The 27,400-nt window shown below is 48.9% G+C and overlaps 2 protein-coding genes across 2 annotated transcripts in view; one reads left to right on the top strand and one right to left on the bottom strand.

Annotated features, from left to right (window-relative positions):
- Positions 1-27,400, top strand: part of rsh (Rap GTPase activating protein radish) — a 473,381-nt gene that overhangs the window by 10,461 nt on the left and 435,520 nt on the right. The gene's annotated exons all lie outside the window — the stretch shown is intronic.
- Positions 23,387-27,387, bottom strand: LOC149340804 (solute carrier family 22 member 7-like). Its single transcript, XM_089551186.1, has 2 exons — positions 25,867-27,387; positions 23,387-23,395 (listed from the first exon to the last, which is right to left on the bottom strand). Exons 1-2 carry the CDS (start codon positions 27,385-27,387, stop codon positions 23,387-23,389), a joined length of 1,530 nt encoding a protein of 509 aa, XP_089407312.1.

Below are 27,400 nucleotides of genomic sequence, written 5' to 3'. Positions count from 1 at the left end.
CCTTTCGCGGGGTTTCTTTCCGGTGATACATTTAAAGGGAGAGTGAGGACAACTCTACCCAGTCTTTGTTCTGGGTTAAAATTGATTGTTTTATTCTTCACTGTCACGATGACGCTTGTGCGGCCAAAAATACGCATTTATTGTCGAGAAAATAGGATTTTGAAGTAGTTTTTTCCCCTTCACTTGATTCGACGTCAGTGATGAAAAGAATCCGTGATCAGCGGTATGAATGACTGGCAGCATTGCTCAACCTCCCAACCTCAGAGATTCACACAAGACAAAATAAACACTGACGTCACCGCAGTTTGCTTCTGAAAGCAGCGGCGGTACCTGTATTTAATTTTTTGGCTTTTTTATAAGATATAAAAGCTGCGTTTTCCGTGGAAGTAGCCTCTACGCTAATAAAACGAGCTACTCAATCCGTATGGTCCAACTTCAATCCAAGTTCCGTTTATTTGTCAATAGTCGGATACAACTAAAAAATGAATCGGCTTTTCCCCCTCAAAGGAGCTCCTTCCAGCGAATGGCGCCGGCCGACTCTCGTGAGCGTGCTAGCGTCACAATGCATGAAGTTGAAGTTGAAAGGGGGGGACCTTCCTCTCTCTCCGTGATCGGGGAAAGCCCCCTCCCTGCATTGTCACGCGAGCAGGTTCATGAGAATCGTCCGACGCCATTGGCTCGAAGCGGGTCCTTTGACGGGGAAAAGCTGCTCCGTTCTTGAGTTGTATCCATCATCATTCCTGCTGCAGCGAAATTAGGAGCGCGCAATGTTCGCTCGATATTCTAAGTTGACGTTTTTAGTTCGTCTTGCGCGCGCCTCTTCTCTCGTAAGAATGTGTGAGGACCGCCAACCCTACCGCCTTAGTGAAACAGTTAGGTTGACTCGTGTATCAAACCACTCAATGTGCACTGACAGCGGCTACGACGCCGCGCGGCCTCCCACTGCGATTTGGTAGAGAGCTGCAGACTCTTCGATGCCTTGTCTTGATTACACGAGTATAAGAGGTTCGGCGTCTGTTTTCCGGTGTCCGCTGAGAGAACAGGCGGAGCTGAACTGCTCTGGGAACCATTTGGAGTAAGTGTACGGATTAGAGAAAGTGTCCTTTCTGAGTTGCCGCCAACTGACGCGATAACTGTACACGTTACCGAATTTCGCGCCACTGAGAAAGGTGATGATAATGCGATGCATCGCCGTGTTCTTTCCCGGCCAGCTCTGGTAATCTCGAACTAACCGCGCGAGGCGCAACTCGGGCTCGGCGGGCAGCCGAGGTTGCCCTTTATGTATCGACATCTTTTATGCAAGAGGCTTGTTAAGATGGTGTGTGGTGGCCTCGTAGTCATGCCAGAGAAACATGCAAAAGTAAAACGCACGTGGCTTAAACAACTGTCATACGTTGCATGCGACATCAGGGTTACTTCGCCGAATTTTGAATGGTCATGGACCTCGTTAGAGGCCTGTGGAGAGGTCGTGTGCCCCTTGCGTATATTTCTGCCGAAAGGAGCACGCCTAGCGACCGCGCACGTTTTTGTGTTTCGTCAGAATCACTCAGATATAATACTCAAGAGTGCTTAGGAAGTATTTGCGCGGACTGATCTCCTTGGGAGCCAATTATACCGCGCTAAGCCTGCGCGCCGGGAGGGTTTATGCATTTCTTCCTAACGAAGCTTGGAGTAATCATATGGATCCTGTCTAGGTACCATGGGCTTTATTTGTGCCGTTTTTGGCGGGCTTTTTGGATGTAGCCCTAATCCTGTTAGCAGACTGGACAGCTGCAAGGTCACTGGGTTCGTATACTGTAGAAAGTAACGTCTTCGTTCTTGAGCAAGGCGGTCATGTCCTTGGAATTGTTGCGCAATACATACGGCGCCAATCTGACAAAAGAAAAAAAGTGTTATCTGTGTACTATAGGATAACCCCATGAAATGTCTGCGTTCATTCTTTCCAGCAATACGGGAGAGTATTTATAATGTGTAAATCGATATCTCTGACGGAATTAATGGAGATATTTTTCATCGCCTGGAATTTAGCAGGGTACTCTTATTCAGGCAGCTGATTTAGAACGCTTGAGCAGTTCTATGCCGACTTACTCGATATGCATTACCACACGACCCTTTTATACTGGAAAAAGAATTCTCAGCCTGGGTGTGAACGCTCAAGTGTTCGAAACGCGTTTCCTCACATTGCCCGGTAGCTGCCACGGCGGTTGCGGGCACCGCTGGTGCTGAAGCGGCTACTTATATGACATCTATCGCAATGATATTGTGCAACATTTCATTCGCGTGCCGATGCAGTTCATTAGAGCTAAGTTTGGGCCGTCCTTGACTCAGTCCTTCTTCCCCTAGCTCTGGCGTTTCGAAGGGAAAGTTTTCTTGCAATAAATGTGACGTCTGCAAGCTCTTTCATGGTGGTCAACGGAACTAAATATTGCGTTGTTTTGTATTCCACTTAGCGGCCAAAGCTCGCTTGGCTCGTGGAAGTAGGATTGTAAAGGGTCCCATGGTCTCGTCAGGAATTAAATTACTGCCTTGGGTCATGCCATTAAAGACAGCTTGCTTAAAATGTGTTCAGTTTAGCTCGGGAAGAGACCACTTTAAATTCATTAATAAACAACACCTTCAGTTTAGATGAATGTACCCTAACCGCGGTGTTGAATGGGGACTGTAGGCCCTAAGATGTGCACGTGCTTTGCTCTCTATATCAAGCTGTTCTCGCCTGTGGCCTCATGACACGTAGAATCCTTTGATTCTTCGTTGCTTCACTCTGCAGGCAATATACAGGGTGTTTCACCGAAGACTTTTCAAAATTTTTAAAAATAAGCTTTTTGAGTTAAAAGAACGCTTTTTTTCGGCATAGCGTTGTCAACGCTGTAGTAAATTATAATACAGCTAAGATATACTGACTATCACGCTGGTTAGCTAGTATTGAATAGTTCACTTTAAACTATTACTGTTAGGCTCCTTGATTATTGAGAAGCGCATAGTCCGCCGTAAGTAATATTCATATCAGTGTTTAGAATTTCGAAAAAGCGGTTACCCGCGGCGGTGTAGCCCAACAAATTTTGGCTTTTTCGACGAGTTAGTGGACTGGTGAGGTTGCTTTACCTGCAAGCTTCTCGAAAACCCATGTATTTTTGCGCGATCTAGCCAAAATATGTTGGGCCACAGCGCCGAGGCTAACCGCATTTTCGAAATTCTAAAAACTGGTATGGATATTACTTACGGCGGGCTACACGCCTCTTAATAATTAAGGAGCCTAACGGTAATAGTTAAGAAGTTAACGATTCAATATTAGTTAACCAGTCTCTTAGTAAGCACGCCTTAGGTGTTTTCTGATTTACAATACCCCGACACGGCTATGCCGAAAAAGCGCTGTTCCAACTGAAAAAGCCTATTAAAAAAAAATAGTGTAACATCTTAGGTTAAACACCCTGTCAAGGGCGTCCGCAGAATTTTTTGCAGGGGGGGGCCGCATTGGTTGTTGGCGCCGGAGGGGGGGGGGGGGGGTATGTTCGTAGCAAAAAGGCACTATTTGCGGAGTAAATTTATTTATTTATATATAAATAAAAAATAAGTTAAATACACACATGAAAGAAAAATTACAAAATTAAAGCGTGGCTAGGAGAGATACATTGGAGTTTATCAACGAAGAAACAATCAAAATTAATAAAAAATGCAAAAAGATACTGTCACTTCGTGGAGAAGAGTGCTCAGTCTTGCTGCATACGGGTTCTCGACTCACCCGGATTGATGACCAGCACACAGCACAATATGGTCACAAACACGCAACTACAGTCACTCAGTCAGTCTTCCTTGAACAGCAACTGTAGGCGCCTCGGATTTTTCTGGGCGAATTTCGTGATTACGCGGGTGATAAATTCATTTCTGTGCTTCATTACACGCTCTCGGTGCACACTCATCATACACATTGATTGGAAAAACGGTTGAACGCGTACGTTGAAAACAAAAGATGACTATATATACAACGAAAACTTATTTACAAGAAAAGTGCACGCTCGCAGCTTCATACACCTCGCTCCATCTTGCTCGCGCATCCGCACAGTCGAGCAACCGCACACACACACTGCTCGCCGCTCGTCGTTTTCTCGTCCGCTGTCTCGGTTGTTTTCAGCTTCGTTGACAACCGGCCACTAAAAACACCGAAGCACAAACACAGCGGCGCGCACACGTGCAAGGGCTTACTTCCGCGCGACTTCCGAGGGGAAGGGACACTCGCCACTCCGGTCGGAAAAATTGTTTTGTGTGTTTTTATGGGGTTCAGAGCCCCAAAACGACTCAGGCTATGAGGGACGGAGTAGTACAAAGTTCCGGATAATGTCGACCACCTGGGTCTCTTTACCATGCACTGACATCGCAAAGTACATGGGCGCTGTTGTGATTTGAGACCCAGCCAGAGGTGACAGGCGAGCCAGGCAGGCGCCATCGGGCTGCGTTGACCAAAGGCGCTGGTTTTCGGAGAAGACGCAAGGAACGCTGGTGTGGGGGCGCCTCTAGAGACTGCGTCGCCGTGAACAAAAGCAGCTAATCCCCTTTGCCGAAGATTCTGAAAGCGGCGCTTCTACCGAACTGCGCTCTCCCGTGGATCGGAGGAGACAGCGAGCGGCGGCGCCAACTCATCGCCCGCTTGCCCCTGAGCAGCCCGACAAAGCGGGGTGGACACGGCTGATTTGTCCTTCCCTCCTGAAGAGGTAATCGGTGGCCGGCGTAACGAAGGCAAAAACAAGATGCCCTGTGCACTGTCTGCCACCGTGTCGCTATCTGTCTAGAGATCAAAGAAACAGACACCCATCTCAAGGCGGCTCGAAACACATGCTCGCCGGTGCCGCTGTATGTCTGCAACAGGCCGCCCTTCAACAGAGCTAACGATGGTGTGGTTTGAAAACGGCGTAAAGACGCGCGCCCGGACGCGGCATTTCGCAGATGTGACCCAAAGCGTGGAAGCGAGGCTGCTTTTACCCTCTTGGCTGAGCGCACCACCGCCCCTGGCGTGCGGCCATCACTCACGGTTCGAGTGAGTGATTTTCCAGGGGGGTGCAGCCGCCCCCCCTTGCCCCCCCCTCCGGACGCCCATGCACCCTGTATAACGCTATGAAGCGCACCATAACGCAAGGCTCTGCTTGACGCCCCATCGCGTGTTAAAAAAAAAAAAATTATTGTCGACTACAGCGACAAAGCGATGAAACTCGACAACTATACGAAGATGCTGTGATGGACGGCGCGCTGAGCAGTACAAGCTGAGGCCTTTAGAGGGCGTTCCCACCCGTGGGAAATAGAGGGGAGCTCTCTGTCGCCTGTGCCTAAAGCGACAGTAATTTCCGGCAACGTTCGCGCTAACGAAAATCCAATGCCACGCATGACAAGCGGAAGACGACGCTGGGCGCTCCACCGTTCCATTCTGCCTTGTTTCTACGTCGGGCGTGCGCTTCCGGGTCTTATGCGCCTTCCTGTTTCTACCGTTCGTGATTCCCCCCCCCCCCCCCCCCCCCCCCCGTGTTCGATCGCAGCGTTATGTACAGCCAAAAGCGCTTTGAGGCAACGAACAAGTGCTTCCGCTCGCGCGCGCGCAGATAACAACAGCAACAACAAAAACGAAAATTATGAGTTGCACACGATGCGCGACTCAAGTGTTCGCGACACTTATGAAGGCGCAATATCATTTCGCACGCCCTGTTGAACAGCGTGTTTAAAGTCACGAAAGGAGACAGCTGAGAGCAGCGAGAAAAGGGAGAAAAAAATACACCCTGAGATGGTCCATGTATTCATAAACAAGTTTCGTGTCGGGGCGTGTCTTGAGCGAAAGTTATGTACACAGTACCGCGTCGCCCCGACAATCAGTTTTCCGCGTCAATGAAGATCGAGCTAGCGGCCGCGACGCTCCGCGATTCGTGCTCCACGCAAGATGAGCGTGCTCCTTGAGCGAACAAAAGCGTACGTTCTATGCGTACAGTTAGTTTGACAAGCTTTCCCGTGTTTTTTATTCGGCTGGTTTCCTTCGAATGCACCCGCTTCTCACGCCGTTCTTTACTCAATGTCGGATACGCTGCTCTGTGCGAGCGAGGCGTAAAGGCGTTCACTGTCCTCCCGTGCCATCACCTTACAGCCATTTCTACTTTTCATATTTTTTGTTCGTGTAATGAAAAGCATCAACGCGCGGAGGCAGCGGAGACATTTGCTTTCATTATTTAATATTAAGTTTGACAAAGCAACGACGGAGTCCACGTGGCTCTGAAATTGATCTTTTAAGTGCTCACTGGTCGTCGCTTGAAAAGTTTTTGCAGCGAAGGCTGTTATAGCCTTTGGTTTAGCCGTATAACCCTGTATCCTACCGTGAAATCTACGGAGTCAGCCGTAGGACCTTAATTGCTTACTAAATTATTTAGTCAAGTTGATTAATTATTCAGCTTAGTAATTGAATTGCACTTCATTGTAATTTAATTTAATTACATTACATTGGATCAGTTTCCACCTTCCAACCGTCGCAGATGGCGGCCACGTGCAACCGCTGGCAGGTAACAAAGAGGAGAGAGAGAAAAATCTCCCTCGCCATGTTAGGAGAGAGGAGGGAGGGGGAAGAGAGAGGGAGAGCGTGGGTAACGACGGATGGCTGGATCAGATTTCGGTGATTCGCCTGAGCACTGCTAGACTTCCTAATGCGGCTGACGATGTAGATAACAAAGCCAAATGCAAAGCTGAATGGCTAAGCCAGAGCTATAAAGTCGAGCACGGATCTATCAAACTCGAAGGGGATCGCGAAGTGCAGTTCGATATAGTTGCAGTTCGTCAGGTTGGCTTCATCGTATGGCAGCGATGAGACGTGGAACAGTACGTGCAACGAGTACAGACTTAGTACAATGAGTACAGAACGAAGACAATCCTCAAGAGCACCACACGCTCACTTCGTCAGGCTGTTTCACAGCCTTAGGGCTTTCAGCAGTTGCCCAAGACCACACCGCGCGCTGAAAGTGATCGAAGAGAATTGTTAGGAGAAGCGCCACATGCAGGGGCGCGACGCGCAGTTCGATATATCGAACGGCCGGCGAAATTGTAGCTCGGTATACAGCGCGACTTTCATGTAGTTTTACACAGGATTTTCAAGGGGACAACCTGTGTGTTCGATATAGCGAATAATTCGAGATATGCGGGTTGGATATATCCTGGATCGACTGTAACAGCTTTCGCTGATTAACCTGCCTAGCCGGTCGTAGCTGTACTTTTTTTATAAGTTGGCCCTGTACGTAAGCGTTTGTTTTTTTACGGTTTTCTGCCTTTGTATCCTTTTATTCTTGTTATTTATTTTACAAGCCAACTCCGCTTGCTGTGCATTTCTAATTCTGTTCTAGGAAGAAAGCGCTAAAAAACTGAGGCGGTGTACTACAGTGTCTAGAAAAAATATTAAACTTAATTATTCTTGCTTTCGAATGCTTCCGTCTAACTGCGAACGCTTGGTTTACGCTACACTAAGTGCGTTCGGGTTCGGGGATTCACGTTCAGATTGCTGTGAATGTATTTGAGATTGTGTTAAACATGGCTTTCTGCCATTTCTCATATGATAGTAAGGACTAAAACTGGCACAACGTGTCAGTTCCTTTGCTAATTACGTGTCAGCTAGAGATTCACTTCCATTTTTACGGGTGCTCACGAAATAATTAGCTCAACTTCTTCCTCGTATAATGCTATGGAAACTGGCCTGAATTTTGTCTTCCGTCATAGGCCATACTGCGTTTTTCGAGACGACGATTAGTGCTTCTATAAGCGGATATGCAGTTTTGCTGATAGCAGATGTTAGCTTCTTGGGTTATTAAAGACTGGGGTTTTATTACTTCATGCAATGGTGAGATTTTTTTACATAGTGACGTCGATACTTGCAGTGATAATTGCGAGGATGCCACAGCGTTCATTCATACTTCATACATGAACTGGTGGTGGCTGCGTGTTGAATCACATCACCCCGCGCACGTTCAGTGAAGTTTAATAATGTATTTTCAAGGGTATAATTAGTGTTAATGGCCAAGAGCACGCATAAAAATTCGTATCGTTATGAAAGAGGAAGGCCAGTGTTCGTCGGCGATTTAAAGGCATGGTGCGAAAACATATGAGTGTGTATTTCTGGATATAACTGAGAAAGTTTACTGCAAGCCCTAACCAATGCATACACACCTTTTATTTTATGCTGTGCAAAGCTAGCATCGTTAAGCTAGCTTTAAGTTTTGTTGAATACTTCTTTTCTTTTTCACATTTATTGCTTTTATTATGGTCTCGTTGAGGACAGCGGTGATACAAGGAGCCTGCCGCGGCTGGATGCAAACTTTTCCCAGGAAATAAGTACTGTGAAGCCCCAGTCTTCGGTTCTTCGGCCTGCAGTCTTCTGCCCGAGCCCATGCTGCCTTCCGAGCCACGTGGCAGTATGCTGGCGGCAGCTTTGCTTGACATGTATTCCAGGGTGAAGGCCGGCTTTCATGAAGGCTACTCGACGATAGGCCACATTAACACTATCAATCAGGTGATAGAGAAATGCGCAGAATAGAACCAACGCCTATATACAGCGTTCATTAATTACGAGAAAGCATTTGACTCAGTGGAAACCTCAGCAGTCATGCAAGCATTACGGAATCATTGTCTTGCTCAGTCACTCAGGAGATGAGCTGCAAAGCATGATAAATGAGTTAGACAGGCAGAGCAGAACGGTAGGTCTCAAAATTAACATGCAGGAAGCCAAAGTAGCGTTAAACAGTCTCGCAAGGGAGCAGCAGGTGACAACTGATAGCGAGGTGCTTGAAGTGGTAAGGGAATATGTATATTTAGGGCAGGTAGTGACAGCTGATCCAGATCGTGAGAGGGAAATAACTAGAAGAATAAGAATGGGGTGGAGCGCATATGGCAGGTTCTCTCAGGTCACGAATGGCAGTTTACCAATATCCTTCAGGAGAAAAGTATACAGCAGCTGTATCTTAAAAGTACTCACCTATGGGGCAGAAACGTGGAGGCTAACAGAAAGGATTCAGTTTAAGTTAAGGACAGCGCAGCGAGCTATGAAAGAAAATGATAGGTGTAAAATTAAGATATCGGAAGCGGGCGGAGTGGGTGAGGGAAGAAACGCCAGTTAATGACATCCTAGTCGAAATCAAGAGGAAGAAATGGGCTTGGGCGGGGCATTTAAGGCGAAGGTAAAATAACCGATGGCCCTTAACAGAGTGGATTCAAAGGGAAGGCAAGCGTAGCAGGGGATGGCCGAAAGTCAGGTGGGCGGATGAGATTAGGAAGTTTGCGGGGATACGGTGGCCGCAGCTGGCAAAGGACAGGGTTAATTGGAGAGTCATGGGAGAGGCCTTCGCCCTGCAGTGGGAGTAGTCAGGCTGATGACGATGATGAAAGAATGAAATGGCAAAGTTCGCCTCATTACTAATTGAATCTATAGCTACAATGCTTTGAAGTGGGTATTCGCCTCTGTTGCCAAGAGTACTTATTCATTATATTTTGCGATCGAAGTCTACTCCGCGACTTAGGCACAATCTCTAAAATGATGTGTGTTCGATGAAACTTTACTCCCTTTTTACTTCAATATGGGCTTCATAGTGTTTACAGTGTGCGTTTCCTCTGTTACCACGGCTCTGCTTTCTTCATAGCCTCCTCCTACCGTCTGCATTAGAGACAGTGGTGGCATGACGTCAGGAATGTATTTACAGGCAACGCTTGAAGACAGTTGTTGTGGGAGTGGGGGTTCGTAGGTTCGTACTTGGACAATGCATTTCTCGAACCTTCTTCGCAGAAAAAAAAAACGGGGGCCAGTGCAGTTAAGTGTTTGATTGGGCAGTACTGGCAACCAACCTTCCTGCGTTTGTTAGGCTGAAAACAAGCCCCTCAGATATAGGTTGGTTGGCTGACGTGAACATAGTTTACATAATGACCTTTATGCTAACGTACTGCAGAGGACAAACAGTAACTAATCTATGCGGTCATTGACAGTGAGCTCGGTCACACCTAAGGAAGGTTGGAAGAATGCCCAGAAGCGGTTGTGGATTCGTCACGATCATAAACATTTCTACGCACGCTACTGCAGAAGCTCTTAGCCCCCTTCTTAACTTCGCCCCCTTCTTAAACCTTCCTGCTTACGAATTCGACACTCGGAAGAGTGTTTCATCACATTACGAACGCGCAAGCTCAAAACCATTGCTTCGTAATGAAACGCGATCCGTCTTGCTGTCAGCGCGGACGACGCTAATGCCAACAGCGGCGCCCTCGCAGCCGCGCTCCCCAGCCTGCGAGCAATCAACGCGGCCTCCGTCTCCGTTTCAAGACCTCTTGCCGAGATGCCACGCAAGCACCGTTACGCCTACACCGCCGGTGCCAGCGGCCGTTCGCTCTGAATGTCCCTGCGGCGTCAGTCTGCCCGGAGAAGATTGCGCCGTGAATGTCAACGCTGGCGTGCTTACCTCACCTTGATGAAGCGGTCCGCTGTGCGTCGTTAAGCTCAATCTGCAGAGCGTTCACAGGAAAGCCGTTAGGATCTTACCATGGCTCGCTACTCCGGAAGCGAAGAAGATCTGGGCCAGCAGACGAAGCCCGAAGATTTCCGCACGTGGGCGACGAAATAAGCATCACACAACTCCCTTGAATGGGCACCAAAAGAAAAAAAAAGCAAAAACAAAAGAAGGAAAACGAAAACGAGATAGGGTGGTGAGCCGGCGCGTAACGTTCACCTTGCCAAGTCCTGTCGTATGATGCGCGATATGCGCCTGATGGCACACAAGGACTTCCTTGCGTCTATGCGCGTTAGCGTAGCTTATCGTGGAGTCACTAAACTATGCTGTGCATCGCAACTGACCGCGGCATGAGCGACAAGGTAAGAACATATGCATTGTGTTCAGCGCACGTGCCTGTTTTGCCCCTGTTTCCATGCACTGCACACCTGCAGAGTCATGTCGAGCGAACTATCCCGCACGTCTATCTTACTGAAGCAGACAATACGGGACAGAGAAGCCGCGGCACGCAAAGCCTTGTTGCTTGGGGCGAGACACGGTTCGTTGGGTCCGCCGCGACGCAGAGGTATACACGGCTCGCGAAGAACAGCCGACCAAGCTGGACGAAGGAGAGTGACTGCATATCAAGACCGCCTGTTGCGAGTTGTGCAACCTTCCCTCGAGTAGATCCAGCCGCGGAACTCCGTTCAATAACGGATTGCAAGGCATGCATAGAGTAGCTAAAAGGATGGTCAATAGATGATCGACAGACAAGGGCGTCCGCAGAACTTTTTCCAGGGGGAGGCACCCCATGTCCGGGGATGGGGCGGCGGTAGGTTGGCACCAAAAAGGAACTAGTGCATAAATAATATCCGTAATTCCAGAAGGGGGGGGGGGGGGGGCGGGCAACCGCCCCCCCCCCCCCTGGTATTAATTATTCTGATATTAATTATTGCAGCTTAATATTAGGAACCACTGCGAAAACAAATATCGCGAAGATTCTGCGCCTCCAAAAGAAAACCCCTCGTCACATCGCAAACGTACACTACTTATCCCCAACAAACGTTCTCTTTCCATTGTATCACATCATCAGCATTGACCACATGTATGGCTTCCGGGTGCTACGTTTGTTTTCTTTTTCTAATAGTTCTTACAAGGCCTTTATTACTGAAACAGCGTCCTTAAAAACTAAACATACTTCTGTTAATACCCGCAGCTCGGATACTTGGTTTGTTCCTCATTTTAGGACTAATTATCAACTCCGAACACTGCAACACATTCTTCAGCATGTACTCAACAAATATAAACATACCACAAATTTCAGATTCAAACAATTGCGACGGTATTTTGTTGATGTATGATGTATTTTTTTACATTCATCACTTCTGATTCTGTAGGTGCACTATGACCTACAGAGACAACTTTTTGCATTTCTCTAAAATTTTGATCATTTCATACAACTTGATGTTATATTCTGCTTTAATGTATGCATATATTGTAAGCACAACATGCGACCTTCGTCTTCATCTGTACATATCCATCATCATCGCTCGAAGCACAACATGCGACCTTCGTCTTCATCTGTACATATCCATCATCATCTAGCTCATCTTCTTCTTCGAAGGGTTGGTCGCCATACTTGCGGGTGCCATTAAAGCTCGCTCCATCCTGCGCTCTGTCTCCCGTCTCACAAGTGGTGGAGGTGCTCTCGATCCCTGCGTCCTCTCCGCCGCCAGACTGCAGCTACGTTCCGGTCGCAACCTGCTCGTACCATCCGCACCGATGGATACCGTCCGCGACAACACCACTCGTACTCCCGATGGGCCCCCCGTTCTTCTTCCTCTCGATTCGAACCGTCTGGAGCCAGCGATGATGAGCCAACCCGGTTCTTCCCAATCTTCTGGACACCCCACTTGGACCATCACCACACTCCAGCGCGAGCCTCCCATTTTTGCTGGTCTTCGTGGGGACGATGTCGAGGACTGGCTCGACCAATATAACCAGGTCAGTGCCTATAATCGTTGGGACTCAGCGATGAAACTTGTAAACGTGTCGTTCTACCTCACTGCCGTGGCCAAGACTTGGTTCGTCAACCACAAAGATGCCATCCCGGACTGGGCTCACTTCTCGGCACAGATACGACAAATCTTTGGCACATCTGGTGCAAGCCCCGCTGTCTACAAAAAAAAGCTAGATACGCGCGTTCAGCTACCCGGTGAGTCCTACACATCCTACATTGAAGACGTGCTTGCCCTATGTCGACGTGTCAACAGCGCTATGTCAGAGAACGATCGGGTACGTCATCTTCTGAAAGGGCTTGGGTCATTTGCCTTCAACACGCTTGCTGCTCAGAATCCAACGTCAGTCCAAGACATCCGAACAACTTGCCATCGTCTTGACGACCTTCAGTCGCTTCGATTAAAAGACACCTGGGACACCCCACTTTCACCCGACGTGGACTTACGCTCCCTCATTCGCTCCATTATCCGGGAGGAACTGCACGGCTCCACCTTACCGCCAGTTGATTCCCACCCGCCTCCAGCCCCGTCGTCCTCGCCTTTGCGTGATCTCATCAAAGACGAGCTCGCTTCGGTCACTCGTCCCTTGGCTGCGGAACCACCTGTACCGCGTTTTGTGCCTACCTATGCCCAGGTTGCTGCGACGCCTCCTGCTGCTGTTTACCCGTCGCATCCACAGCCCGTCCAGCAAACTCCGGTCTCTGTGTCCCCGAGCCCCGCTATGTGTCCTGTTTGGAGTCCGCCTGCACGTCGGCCGGTGTGTCACTACTGCGGAATTCGCGGGCATGTTGCCCGTGTGTGCCGTCGGCGTCAGCGCGACGAGCGCGAGTGGTACCCAGACTTTCGCGACGGAGCTCCGTACTCATCACCTGCTTACCGTCCAGCGTTTGCCTCCAGTCCTCCTCGTCGCCCATCGTACGGGGACTTCTCCCAAGACGCTCCGCACTCGTCGTACGCTTACCGCCCACCGTTTGCTGACCATACCAATTATCGTCCCTCCTATCCCTCTACCTCTCCGGACCGCTCCTCGACCGACAGGCCGTCGCGCCGCCGCTCCCCATCGCCTTTCCGCCGCTCGTCGTCGCCTCTACGTCCACCATCCTCCCAGACAACTGGCCACACGGAAAACTAAATTGTGCAGTTTCCGGAGGTAAAACTGCACCGCACGCCGCCCTCTCAATTCCTCCTGCACAGCCATCGAACATGTTAACCGTTGACATTGAAGGCACTGTAGTAGAAGCATTGATCGATACGGGCGCCGCCATTTCTGTAATTAGTTCTGATTTATGTTCTCGTCTTCGCAAGGTGCGCACGCCTTACAGTGGTCCTTCTCTCCGTGCTGCCAATGATGAATCAATGCGTCCTTCCGGATTGTGTACGGCACGAGTCACTATCGACGGCATCCTGCACTACATAGTATTTGCTGTGCTTCCCTCCTGTGCTTATCCCCTCATCCTCGGCTGGGACTTCCTCCACTCTGCGCAAGCTGTAATTACATGCTGTCCCCCTACTCTACAAGCTTCTGAATCCGACCTTTCTGCCGTTTCTGTCCTGCCTTCTTATCATCTGGTTACCACCGCTGATCATGTACTTTACCCCGGCTGCGAAGATGTCCTCTCTGTTGCTTCTGCCCACGTCAACGCTGGGGACGTTTTCGTCACACCAAGCCCCCGTCTTTTCTCAAGGGGCATCTTTCTCGTCGCGTCCCTTCTCCGCTTCACCAATGGGTCTTCACTACTGCCTGCCTTCAACACTACGCCGGAACCCATTCTTCTGCGTCAAGGCACAGCCATCGCTTCTGTGGATACCACTCAACCTGTAGCCGTTCTTTCCTCTGCCCCATCAAGCTTCGCTCTTTCGACCCCTGCTTCTGCCTCTGCATCTATTTCAGCTGCTATCAGCCCCGGTCTCACCCCGACTCAAAAAGATGAATTGCTTGCCGTCTTGGCCAAGCATGCCGCTTCCTTCGATACCCAGGCAACAACCTTGAGCCAAACCACCGCAGCTAAGCATCGCATCTACACAGATGGTTCGGGCATCATTCGCCGTCGCCCGTATCGTGTGTCTTCTAGTGAGCGCAAGGTTATTCAAGATCACGTAGCCGACATGCTCAAGCGCCACATCATACGCCCTTCTTCGAGTCCTTGGTCTTCGCCTGTTGTGCTGGTTCAAAAGAAGGATGGCTCAGTACGCTTTTGTGTTGACTATCGCTCCCTTAACAAGATCACTAGAAAAGATGTTTATCCGCTGCCTCGGATTGATGACGCCCTCGACTGTCTTCAAGGTGCACAATTTTTCTCTAGTCTCGACCTAAGATCCGGATACTGGCAAATACCAATGCATGAGGCCGACAAGGAAAAAACTGCTTTCGCCACTCCCGACGGATTATACGAATTCAACGTTATGCCGTTCGGCCTATGCAATGCTCCGGCCACGTTCGAGCGCATGATCGACACCGTTCTCCGAGGCCTGAAGTGGAAAACGTGCCTATGCTACCTCGACGACATAGTCATTTTTTCTTCGACTTTTTCTGAACACCTTGTTCGTCTCGACGAAGTATTAAGCGCACTTTCTGAGGCAGGCCTACAGTTAAACACCAAGAAATGTTGCTTTGCTTCCACTTCTATCAAGGTACTCGGTCACGTCGTTAGCCAGAAGGGTGTAAAGCCTGATCCCGACAAAGTGGCTGCAGTTTTGCATTTTCCTCGCCCATCGCGCGTCAAAGACCTGCGCAGTTTTCTGGGGCTAGCGTCATACTTCCGGCGCTTCATACGCAACTTTGCCTCTATTGCGGCCCCTTTGCATAAGCTCCTCTGCGCTGACCAGCCGTTTGTTTGGTCTGAGGCCTGTGAGGTCGCTTTTACTACCTTAAAGACGGCTCTCACATCTGATCCGATACTGGCACATTTCGACGACAATTCTCCAACGATTTTACACACGGACGCCAGTGGACACGGCATTGGTGCAGTTCTTCTGCAGCGGCAGCACTCTTCGTGCGAGCAAGTCATCGCCTACGCCAGTCGTACACTGACTGCAGCGGAGCAGAACTACACGATAACTGAGCAAGAGTGCCTCGCTGTTGTCTGGGCCATTCAGAAATTTCGCCCTTATTTATACGGCCGCCAGTTCACAGTTGTCACTGACCATCATGCCCTGTGCTGGTTGTCCTCGCAGAAAAACTTGTCCGGCCGCCTCGGCCGCTGGATTCTCCGTCTCCAGGAATATGACTTTACCGTCACCTATAAGTCGGGCAAGAAACACCAGGACGCCGATGCGCTATCTCGTTGTCCCCTCGCCCAAACCCAACCTGCGCATCCGCAACCCGTGTCCTCCGCATCCTCAAACTGCCAAACTACCCCTTCGACGGCTATTTCAACCTTGACCGCCGCACCCATTGACTTGATGCCAGCTCCCAGTCTTGGCGATCTCGCCTCAGCGCAGCGGGCCGACCCTTACTGCCGGACTCTTATCGACCGTCTGAGCGGTGCTACGCGGCCACCGAATGCCCGCCTACGTCGCCAACTTAACTCTTTCAAGCTAGTCGACAACATCCTTCTTTGGCACAATTACAGCCCCTTCGGTGACTCATGGGTGCCTGTCGTACCCCGTTCTCTTCGCCGAGAAGTTTTGCAGGCCTTTCATGATGACCCCCCGGCTGGCCACTTAGGCTTTCAGAAAACTTATGACCGCATCAAGCGCCGTTTCTTTTGGCCTGGCCTCTCAACCGCTGTTGGAAAATATATTGCGTCTTGCATCTCTTGCCAACGTCGTAAACGGAGCACGTCTGCCCCTGCGGGCCTTCTACAGCCTCTCCCCTGTCCTTTCTCCCCTTTTGAAGTCGTTGGGATTGACCTCTACGGTCCCTTACCATTAACACCAACGGGCAACCGTTGGATCGTCACTGCCATCGACCACTTAACTAGATACGCTGAAACGGCCCCTGTTCCTTCCGGCTCTGCTTCAGAGATCGCCCACTTCTTCCTGAACGCCATCCTTCTGCGCCATGGAGCTCCTCGTGTCCTTATTAGTGACCGCGGCAAGTCCTTCCTCTCCAGCATCCTTGCCGAAGTTCTTCACGCCTCCAGAACCGTGCACAAAACCTCTTCAGCCTATCACCCTCAGACCAATGGGCTCACAGAGCGCTTTCATCGCACGCTGTCCGATATGCTAGCCACGTACATCCAGCCCGACCACACCAACTGGGACACCATGCTTCCCTTCGTTACCTTTGCATACAATAGTGCCGTGCAAAGAACCACCAACTTCTCCCCATTCTTCCTTGTGTATGGACGTCAACCTACCTTCACCCTCGAAGCGACTTTCTTCTCCGCCCCGTCAACCTCTTCCAGACTCTCTCACGAACAGTTTACTTCTCGTCTTACCTACTGCCGTGCCATTGCCCGCCTGAATACCGACGCCTCCCAAGCCTCCCGGAAAAACACCTATGATCTCTCCCACCGTGCCATATTTTTTCACCCTGGTGATGAGGTGCTGCTGTGGACTCCAGTGCGTACCCCGGGATTGTGTGAAAAATTTTTGAGCCGTTATATTGGTCCGTATACTGTACTCGAACAAACGTCCCCGGTGAACTATCGCGTTGCCCCTGTTCATCCTGTTAATGATCGTCGTTGCCGAGGTGCCGAGATTGTTCATGTTTCCCGCCTCAAACCCTTTGCCCGTCGCCCTACTGTGCTCTAATCAGCGCCCGGGCCGGTCGCTTTCGTACGCGAGGGGAGAAAGTGTAAGCACAACATGCGACCTTCGTCTTCATCTGTACATATCCATCATCATCGCTCGAAGCACAACATGCGACCTTCGTCTTCATCTGTACATATCCATCATCATCTAGCTCATCTTCTTCTTCGAAGGGTTGGTCGCCATACTTGCGGGTGCCATTAAAGCTCGCTCCATCCTGCGCTCTGTCTCCCGTCTCACAATATGTTTAAAATATGTATTAGTGAACATTAAGTACATCTTTGTTATTCTATTACATGTGTATTTCTTTATTACGTATCATTTTGCACTAGACGAGTCTAGAAGCTATTGTTTTAACCACACAATTGTATTTATTAACTATATTTCATTGTTTGTATTCTATAGCGTGTACTTTTGTTATCCTTTTGTTGTATCTTTCTTACGTTTATTTCCATCACCTTGTATGTCGAAGCCACTACTATCTAACGGTTTTCTGGGCCCAGTCAAGCTGCGAAAGCAGATTTCGCCTGGAAATCCTTCCAGTTGTTCTGGAGAAATAAATTCAATTCAATCCAATTCAGCTATTGTGACATACACTCAATGCGAAGCTTATTTAAATGTCGCCTTAGTTTTTTTTTTCATAGTAGCTGAAGTACTATTACGCAACACAGTTTTCTTTTTGGAACTTTCACCTACTGCGCTATACGCGGACCGTGCTGAGTCGGGGCTTGCACAGCCCCTGCAACAACTGCGGGAAAGGCGTGAGCACATTCGCGTTGAAGGAGATTAGTAGGCTTATTGTAAGTGAGCAGAGTGATACGTGTAGGAAACTGACGATCTAATGACGTTTCTGAATTCCCATTGTGGTGTCGCACTGCTGTTGGAATGCGACAAGTTTGAAAATCTGCGGTTCCGTAGATTTTCAAACTTGTCGCATTCAAAACGTTTTTTTACGAAGTCGCTTGGTTTGGAAACCAAGCGACTTTTTTTTTTTTTGTTGCATCATAGTGTGGCTCTTTTTTTTTTTTGTTCACGCTGATGTCCCCTCGTTTCAGATATTATTTTAAGCGAGGAAATTATATTTCAGCGCTCACTTGCGAGACTATAATTGGATGTGGCGTTGGCTTGTTTGCCAAATTTTAACGCTTGCACTGGCCCTGAAACATGTTCGAAATTCTAGACCCACCCTTACACATTTTCTAATGTATATTTCGAGTGCTATAGTTTAAAGGCACACTGGGTACATACTGAAGTTGACCTGCATCGAAAGATCACCGAATTCTGAAGACAAAGGCGCTGCTTTCCGTGAAAACGGCGCATTTGTAAGCTAGTATACAGAAAAAAAAATACGTGCTTCCATTACCTTTCGCAAGTAAACTGCGGTGTGTCGGCATAGTTGTTCATGCGCAGATCTCAGAGGCTAGGCTACACCACCATCAACTTCAAAACTGTGGCCACGGAGTCCTTGTTGATGTAGACGTCATGAGTTTGAATCGAGTGGCGGAAAAATATTTGAATTCAATTCGCTCAGCAATAAACGCGTCTTCTGTTGAAGGACAAACATCGTCACAGCCTGAAAGAACCATAGAACCGATTTTTAGTAACAACAAACGTTAGCTGAAGTTGTCGTCAGTGTCCCTTTGATGTTATTTTTGGTGGCATCGTAATTGCCGGTTCTGCGACAAAACTGTTCTTGAAATGTGCGAATGTACCGGACAGAAAGCAAGCCGAAGTCACTGTAGTAGAGATTACGTGAACGGCTGAACTTCGCTCCACGATAGGTCTAGGCGTTGGCAGCGAAATGCTGGAACGAAACTTCTGGCCTCCAATGCAGCACCTAGCGTACAGCTATCTGCAAATAACGTAGTCATCAGGCTCGTTAATTCTACTATTAAGATGCCGGCTGTGTAGCGTCGGATCGTATTTTTATTTTTAACTTTTTGGCAGTTTTCCACTTTTAGAGGGCCTATGATTCTCAGATTGATTGACTGAAATGATTGTTCAACATTGGTGCCAAGCGGAAAGGCTGATGACAACTCCTTTTCAGTTTAAGATGCAGCGTTCGGGATAGCAAAACAGCAATGGTACGAGACAACAAAAGTAATCCATGCCCCAACGCTATCGCCGAGTCTTTTTTGGTCGCAGTGAACACCGGCCGCTCCATCGATTTTCTGGGACGGTGTCAACCCCGTTGTCACTGTCATGAATATTTTTCTCTCTTGCGTACAGGCTCCACCCCATCATTTCGGCATTTCCTGGCATGTGTTCCGACTTTAATTAACTGCATCAATTCGTTTAAAGATAAAATAAATAATATTAACTTTTACTCGCTAAGGACCAAGAAAAAGGGTTCGATTGCGGAACTTTACGTGCCAGGCTAATTCTGTGGGCAATGAGCTAAGCCGTAGTGGAAGGCTTCGGATTAATCTCAATCATCTGGGTAACGGCAGATTCAGAGCAGAAGTTGGGCAACAAGGGGGGAGGGGTGACGAATGCCCTTTTTATCTGAGCGAGAAATTTTCTATGGGGAGCGTTATGGCCCCACTTTTTTTCCCGACTAAAAACAGCTCAGGAATTGCGTTGCGCTTTCAAAGCAGAAAGTAGGTTTCCCGCACTCGAAAAATAATTGTTGACAGCATGGTAATAACCTGTAAGCTCATATCATTTCGACCTGTTGCCCCCCCCCCCCCCCCCCCCAAAAAAAAAAAAGGATGACCTCCGTTATCAGTTCCTTCTGTGCTCGATCGTCTGTCTTCCGCCGTGACCTCGTTAAGGTCGCCTGCTGACACTGATAGATGTACGAAGGAGCGGGCTGGGGGCACCATCTGTCTGTCGTCCGTTCTCGTCGGATACGGCGCTCCTCTTTGTGCTTGGGCACAGGTATTTCGCAAACGGTGAGTTAGGGTAGTCCCCGCCTTGAGATAACAAGGACTGAGCACGGCCCGTCTCTGGCAGGGCCGGGCTCGGTGCGGCACGCTCTTAGCTATGAAACTAGAGGTTCTGCAGGCGCTGTCTTCGCAAGGTCGCCACCGAACACACGGAGTTGAATAGAAATGCGGCGTGCAACGTGTACCTGTGTAGCTGCGTGTGTTTTCTCTTCACTCTTTCAGTTTTAGAGCGAAGGCTCTACTTCACGACCAAAGCTGATTCATCGCTGAAGCCTTAGCCTTGATCTTGAATAAATAAGTAAGTGAGATAAGTATTGCCGCGACTGGGATCCGAACCCACGATGGCCCGAGCAGATCAGCTTCGCTGGCCTGCGCACGAGAGCACTGTGCTATCGCTGCAGCCGATCACGCCTCGTGTTGTTCTTGTTCTTGTTGTCTTCTAGATAATGGCGCGTACCCACTGCGGGGGATTGGCCAAGGCACAGGCGGCAACTGATAGGTGCACAAAATGTTAAACAAGAAAATAATGATGGGGAAAAATAAAATAATAATGATAATAATAGCAATTAGGAAACAAATGAAAGAAACTCAGATGTGTAATTGAAATGAGCTAAACAAATACTGTGAGATCGGTGACTGAAATAAAGAACGGGGCTAAGTATTCCATGTTTCAGAAAGCTTTCGTTCCAGAGAAATATTGATCATGAGAAAGAGCAGAGCTTAAGACGGCAGCCGTTTAGTGTCTGTAAGGAAGTTTTGCATGGCGGAGAGCACATTCTAGTTGCTGTGCCCAAGGGAGGAAGCCCCAAGAGACAGAGCAACCCCAGCTGACAGACTTAGACCTAGCTGTCGTAACGGATGCTCCAGCAGGCGGCTCCGTAAAGAGGAGAAACGGCGGCAGGTCAACAAGAAATGATCTATTGTTTCGTGTTCTCCGCAGAACGGGCACAATGGGGAGACCGCCAGACCAGATCTATAAAGGTAGAAGTTTAAGTGAGGCACGCGACAACGTAGACGCGTGAAGGAAACCTCAAGCTTGCGTTATCGCCATCCTTTACTGCCCCACGGGTAAAGGAGATGCCGGAATTCGGGAGAGGAGGTCAGAGCTGATGCTGCGAATTCTTTCAAGAGCAGATACCTCCGAAACCTGGCCGCCGTAATATATGCGCTGGGTGGAAGCACAGATACGACTGGGCCTTGAAGAGAGGCCTTCGCCAGGGTATCGGCAACCTCATTCAAATGGATTCCTCTGTGCCCAGGCACCCAGACCAACCGTAATGAACACACGTGGGGTGGAACCAAGCATTTGAGTAACCGAAGTGCCTGAGATGTTGTAGGCGCGGTGAGAGAGGAACACAACGATAATGAATCCGTCATAATTATGACAGAAGACAAGGAGCTGTTTAATTTGCGCAACGCCAAGACTACTGCTAGAAATTCGGCCAAATAGATAGGGGTGTAATCGGGAAGGCAGAGTGAGAATGACCAGTCAAGGGAGATGGAGAAAATGCCAACACCGGCCTTTTCTTCACACTGTCAGGCGTCTGTCGCTATGAGCACATGAGATTTAAAGCACAGCAGGTAATCCTGCAATAAACCGCAACACACTCTCGCGCTGTGCATTGCACATCGTCGTCTTCATCAACTTCCATCTGCGTCGGGAACGGATCAGACCAGCTTAACCGAGGTCAGAGCTTAACCTTAGTCTACTATCGTCGCCAGATGTGCTAACGACTCAGCAAAGCAAAAATATGAGCAACCAGGCTGAACACAAGCTTTCGCACGTCTGCTTGGTTTAACTACATTAAGACCCTACCATTTTTCATTTGCTACACACCACGCACACGTATGTCAAAACGCGCATACACACGTTTCGCATCTCGCTAACGTACGTAGACACATGCATATCATATAAATTACACCGTGGTAAAACGAAAAGGGTGGGTCTGAATAACTGTTCTGACGCTCGAATATCTTGATACTGTCTATAAAGGGACACTGACGACAAATCGAAATTGGCTTGTATAAGCAGAGCATTGTGTTCTAATAACAAAGCGACCACTCTCGCCGCGAACGGGCCCTTTATAAGATAGAAACGACAAAAAAAAAAAACACACACACACAAGTGGCGCCATTCCGGCCGATTTCGCAAGTCCACTGCATGACGTCGACACCGATCGTCCTCGGATCCCGGAGGCTATAGGCTACACCCCCATTCACTTTAAAACAGTGGCAACTTCTCGGCGTAGGAGTTACGTGTTTGAATTAAGTAGCGGGGAAATCTTTAAATTCAATTTTCTCACGCTTAATGGGTTCTTTGGGCTCAGGGCCGATATTAAACCTTTACTGAGATCCATGACTGAATAGAATTCAGCTTCTTTTTATACAACTGTTGCTTTGTAGGAACTATGACTATTAACTAATACATTTAAGTATGTAAATACTTAAGCTTATAATGCGGACACCCTTTCATAGCTAACCTCTCCACTGACCATATTTTATTTTGCTCATTTATTTGGCAAACCAACTTTTGCTTAGCTACACTACGAGAAGAAAATATTCACTGCACACCTGAAGGAAGAAAATAAAACTAGGGCATAAAACTAGAAGTTAACTCTGAATGATTACTTATTGCTTCATGGAAGATTGAAATAGTTACCGTTACGTTTGCTGCTCGTTCGAAGATTCCGCCTCACTTACAGAAAAAGTGGGAGCGTCAGAGTGTAGATCATTTTTAGAGAGATTCTTTTCCTGCTTTGTATAGTTTCCTCAGTTTTGAATTATCAGGTCACGTTCTTTGAACTTCAAGCCGGGAAATATTCCCGGCTCAAAACAAAACATGGGGAGTACTAAGTGACGAGGAGTATCCGATGCTCGTGTTGCAGGGGCGGCCTGTGTCCAGAGGGAATGGAACAGAGTTCTGTTGCTAACGAGACTGCGCGACGACATGTAGATGACACGTTTTTGCGCTGGCCAGTTCAAACGAAAGCAAAGCAGAAATATAAAAATAAAACCACTCAGATGAAGTGCTCCTACAGCTTTTGAGAGTACCTGAAATTCAAATGGAGACTTACCTTTGATTTAAAATCTGAAAAACGAACCGAAAGTATAAAGTACACTGAAATGAAATGTGTATATAATCCGTGCTTTTAAGGCAGAAACTCGAGCTGAGCTGAATGTGGCCTAAACGGGGGCAGAAAATGTCAGAGGTAGTCAACAAAATCATAAAAGTGATGACGCACGACATTTCCCGTCATGGAGAAACACTGGCTGATATGGCATAACGTGGATTGAGAGCGGAGGAACATTGTCAGATTACCTGTTCATGAAAAAGAAAAAGATATTCCATGCCTATTCGTCTCCTTTGTAAGATGAAAGGGCAGCTACTTCGGCTCTATCATCTTTGATCAACGAGGATGGAGTGTCTTCACAATCAAACTCTTCTCGGTACTTGCATTTGCAGATCATTGCCGCTCCTTTCGTTTCACATACTTGCCTTTCTCCACGGCGAAGGGATGACACCGATAGCTCTTCCTTAACCTGTCCCACGCTAGAACACTCCCCCCCCCCCCCCCCCCCCCTTCCCGCGGTACAGATGGTCGACAGCACTGTATCGTCCCAGATGGCACAATCTCTACACCTTAAAGGAAAATGAGTAAAAAGGGAGTAAACTGTTCTCCGGCGCACTACCTTTTGTATAAGGGAGTGCGTTAGAAGACAGCTTATTGTCTTTTTGCTTGCTTCCATATAGGCACATTCGAGTTTACAGCTGCTGCTGGGAAGAAAATAGAGGCCGGTTCAGCTCACCTTCCCAAGAGTAGACTTCGTGCCTTTGAAGTGCAAATCGACTGTACTCTAGTATTCAGTCGCCGACGACAAATAACTCGTCTTGATGTTCGCGTTTCAGCCGTCTCGTTCGTGCTTCCTTTTGACACTCATAGTGCCTCTGCATTAATGCACAGACAGAGCCCTGGCCAACTGTTCCCAGGCCACCATGGCGGCTGCCTGTCCGTGAGGTGCAGGTGGAGCTATGCCAATAGCTCTTCGAATCTCAGGAGGATGAGAACTGTTGTCCTTACATCTCCCTAGCAGTAGTCCTGGCGTTGCGCAAGTTAAACAGCTCTTTTTCTTCTGTCATAATTATGACGGATTCATTATCCCTGTGTTCATCCTCAGGCACTCCGCTTACTCAAATGCTTGATTACACCCCACGTGTATTCGTTACGGTGGGTCTGGGTGCCTGGGCACAGAGGAATGCATTTGAATGAGGTTGCTGATACCGTGGCGAAGGCATCTCTTCAAGGCACAGTTGTATCTCTGCTTCCGCCCAGCGCATATATTACTACGGCCAGGTTTCGGAGGTATCTGCTCTTGAAAGAGTTTGCAGCATCAGCACTGACCTCCTCTCGCGAATTTCGGCATCTCCATTACCCGTGGTGCAGTAAAGGATGGCGATAACGCAAGCTTGAGGTTTCCTTCACGCGTCTACGTTGTCGCGTGCCTCACTTAAACTTCTACCTTTATAGATCTGGTCTGGCGGTCTCCCCATTGTGCCCGTTCTGCGGAGAACCCGAAACAATAGATCATTTCTTGTTGACCTGCCACCGTTTCTCCTCTTTACGGAGACGCCTGCTAGAGCATCCGTTACGGCAGCTCGGTCTAAGTCTGTCAGCTGGTGTTGTTCTGTTTTTTGGTGCTTCCTCCCTTGGGCACAGTAACTGGAGTGTGCTCTCCGCCATTCAAACTGTAAATATATGCTGTAAATGTGTACAAATAAACCTACTGTACAGTTTCCTCCATAACGGAGTTCGACTCCGTCCTTTGGCGCCGGGACCTACAGGGCTGAACGAGTCAGGCAGACCAAGGGCCCCTCCGTCTCCAACAGTGCCCTGAGGCGCTGGTGCGCATTTTCTTGTAAAAAAAAAAAACAGCCGTTTCCGTTTATTTCCGCCCTTTTTGAACAAGGTATTCGTGTTCAGAGGATGGAAGACTATGAAGTGCCGCAGAGAACTCAATTTTTTTCTAAAAGTGTTTTAGCTTCCCTTTACGCACGGCCACCACGGACGAAATGCCACTGCCGAAGACACCACGGCCAAAAGTCACACAGAAAGCTGCGCAGCGCACGGCGGTTGGGAAGACCTCCATGGTGCACACACCAACCAGAACGGCCGCCACACAACAGCAGCTGTTTGTTATCGCCAGCAAAGTTTCACTCATGATCAGTGGTGAATTCTTGATTGTAATGCTTAACATGCAGTGGAGCCCGAACAAAAGTACAAATAGTCCTGGGCGACTACGGCATGAAACTGACTGCAGATAACTACAGTGCGAAAAACTTTTCGCGAAAAACAAGCTGAGATAATGTTTGTTCTACTAACCCGATAAATCGTTTTTTTTTTTAAATCGAAAATGGTCGCGTACAAAGTCTATGTCCGTTGGTGAGTAATGACTCTTATGCAAAATAACGAAACTGAAAATCACACCTCTAATAAAATCATCGGGCGAAAAATTCCAACTAGTTTTGACTGAGCGCCAGTAGTATTCCTCACGTTGGCTTAACTAGAAAGAGAAAGGGAAACAAAATGTGTGCAGGTTCTAGATGATCCGAAATATTTGACAAACTTGCTGACTGAAAAACCAAGCATTCAAACTAGAAGAAGAAATGAAACGCTCATATAAGTTTTTCTGACTCGTCCCTGACATCCGCGCTGTGGGTCCTATTGGCTTCAATAGTGCGGCACCCGCTGTTCGCCAACCACTAAATTTGCGCTGTTCGGGACGACCACTGACTGGTGGCTTCTTGGTCCCAGCAGTGCCCTTCCTGGCCTTCTTCTGGACGTAAATCTTGCCCTGAAGAGTCTTCTTCATGCGGTCTATACTCCGCTTGCTCACGGAGGAAACAGTACTGGCCGCCTCCGTGGCGCACTCGACTGTCGTGGTGCGAGGAAGGCGACGCAGAGCGAGCAGCGAACCGAAGAAAAGGCAGGCTGGAAACGCGAACGCCAGATCCTCCCGGCCGTTGTCATTAAACACGATCGTCACGGACGAGCTGCCGGCGCCGAGGACACCCCCGCCAGTCGTCACGCAGAGAGCTGCGCAGCGCACGGCGGTTGGGAAGAATTCCATGGTGTACACACCGACCAGAATAGCCGCTGCATAGTAGCAACTCTTTGTTACCACCAGAAAAGCTTCGCTCACCACCAGTGGGGCAGTCGCGATTGCGATGCTTAGTAAGCAGTGGAGCCCGAACAGCAGCGTATATATTCCGATGATGATGTCTAACAAGATCGTTCTTCGTATTAAGATAATCAGAGCAATGTAGCCGAGGATCACAGCCCCGGACGAGACCCAGCTAAGTGTCGAATTGTTTTGCCACAGCGGTGAAACAGCTATGGAGTAGTAGCCGAAGAAAGCCGTAAAAGAGGTGACGAACATTGTCCTTGCATGTTTTCGAATGGAAGTTCGTTCGAGGAGATCTTTGTCGCACTCAGGAAGAACCTCAATATCAGCGGCAACGTTTTCCTTCAGTTTGTCGAGCAGGCACGCTGTGTTCGCGAGTGGAAAATGGTTGACATTGGCCGCGGTTGTCATGACGACTTCGGCTTGTCGGAGCTTCAACCTCGAGACCAACCAGCGGGGCGTCTCGCTGATAACGCACGAAGCAGGCAGCATGAGCGCTGTTGGTAGAAGAAAATGTACCAGCTTCAGCTCCCAGCCCAGTCCGTTGTATTCGACGGTGGCACGCCAAAACTCCACGGCGAGGAGGCCGATGGTTCCGGCAAATATGTTATGGGCCGGTCTGTTTTCGTGGGTGGTGACCTCGAAGAGAAGGATGGAGGACACGCACAGGGCAGTGAAGCCGGAGCCCGTCACGAAGAACAGCGCCGCCACAAACGAGCAGTAAGCGCTGCAGAGGCAGAGGGCGGCCGTCGACGGCAGCAGAACGGCCACTGCTGACAGCATGACGGGCTTTCTGCCGATGCGGTCCGCTGCGAGCCCTGCTGCAACGACGTACAGAGCGGCTCCGATGTTCTGGACCATAATCATGAGAACAATGAGAGGCTTCCTCCAGCACACCAAGTTCCACGTGCTCACGACGCTCTCGTACGGACGCCGTTCTTCGTATTCCCACTCTTGACAGGGCACTGTCGTTGTGCTGTTGGGTTCCTCGGGCATCTCGTACATGTCGCATTGGCTGTGTTGTCCACCTGCGTCCAGAGGAATGGCCGTGTTCTTCCAACTTGCCTCGGGTATGTTGGAGTGCGACGGCTGCTTGCACCAGTGGTCGACGCCTGTGGCAATCATCGGCATGATGTGTATGTGG

The sequence above is a fragment of the Amblyomma mixtum genome, chromosome 6, assembly GCF_055824585.1.
Source record: "Amblyomma mixtum isolate Tamu chromosome 6, ASM5582458v1, whole genome shotgun sequence".
In the NCBI taxonomy this organism is placed as follows: Eukaryota; Metazoa; Arthropoda; class Arachnida; order Ixodida; family Ixodidae; genus Amblyomma; species Amblyomma mixtum.
The sequence above is the reverse complement of the archived record's forward strand: the minus strand, read 5'-3'. Positions and strand labels throughout refer to the sequence as shown.

Coding starts and splice junctions, on each gene's coding strand:
- LOC149340804 (XM_089551186.1), bottom strand. CDS start 27,387: ATGCCGATGATTGCCACAGGCGTCGACCACTGGTGCAAGCAGCCGTCG.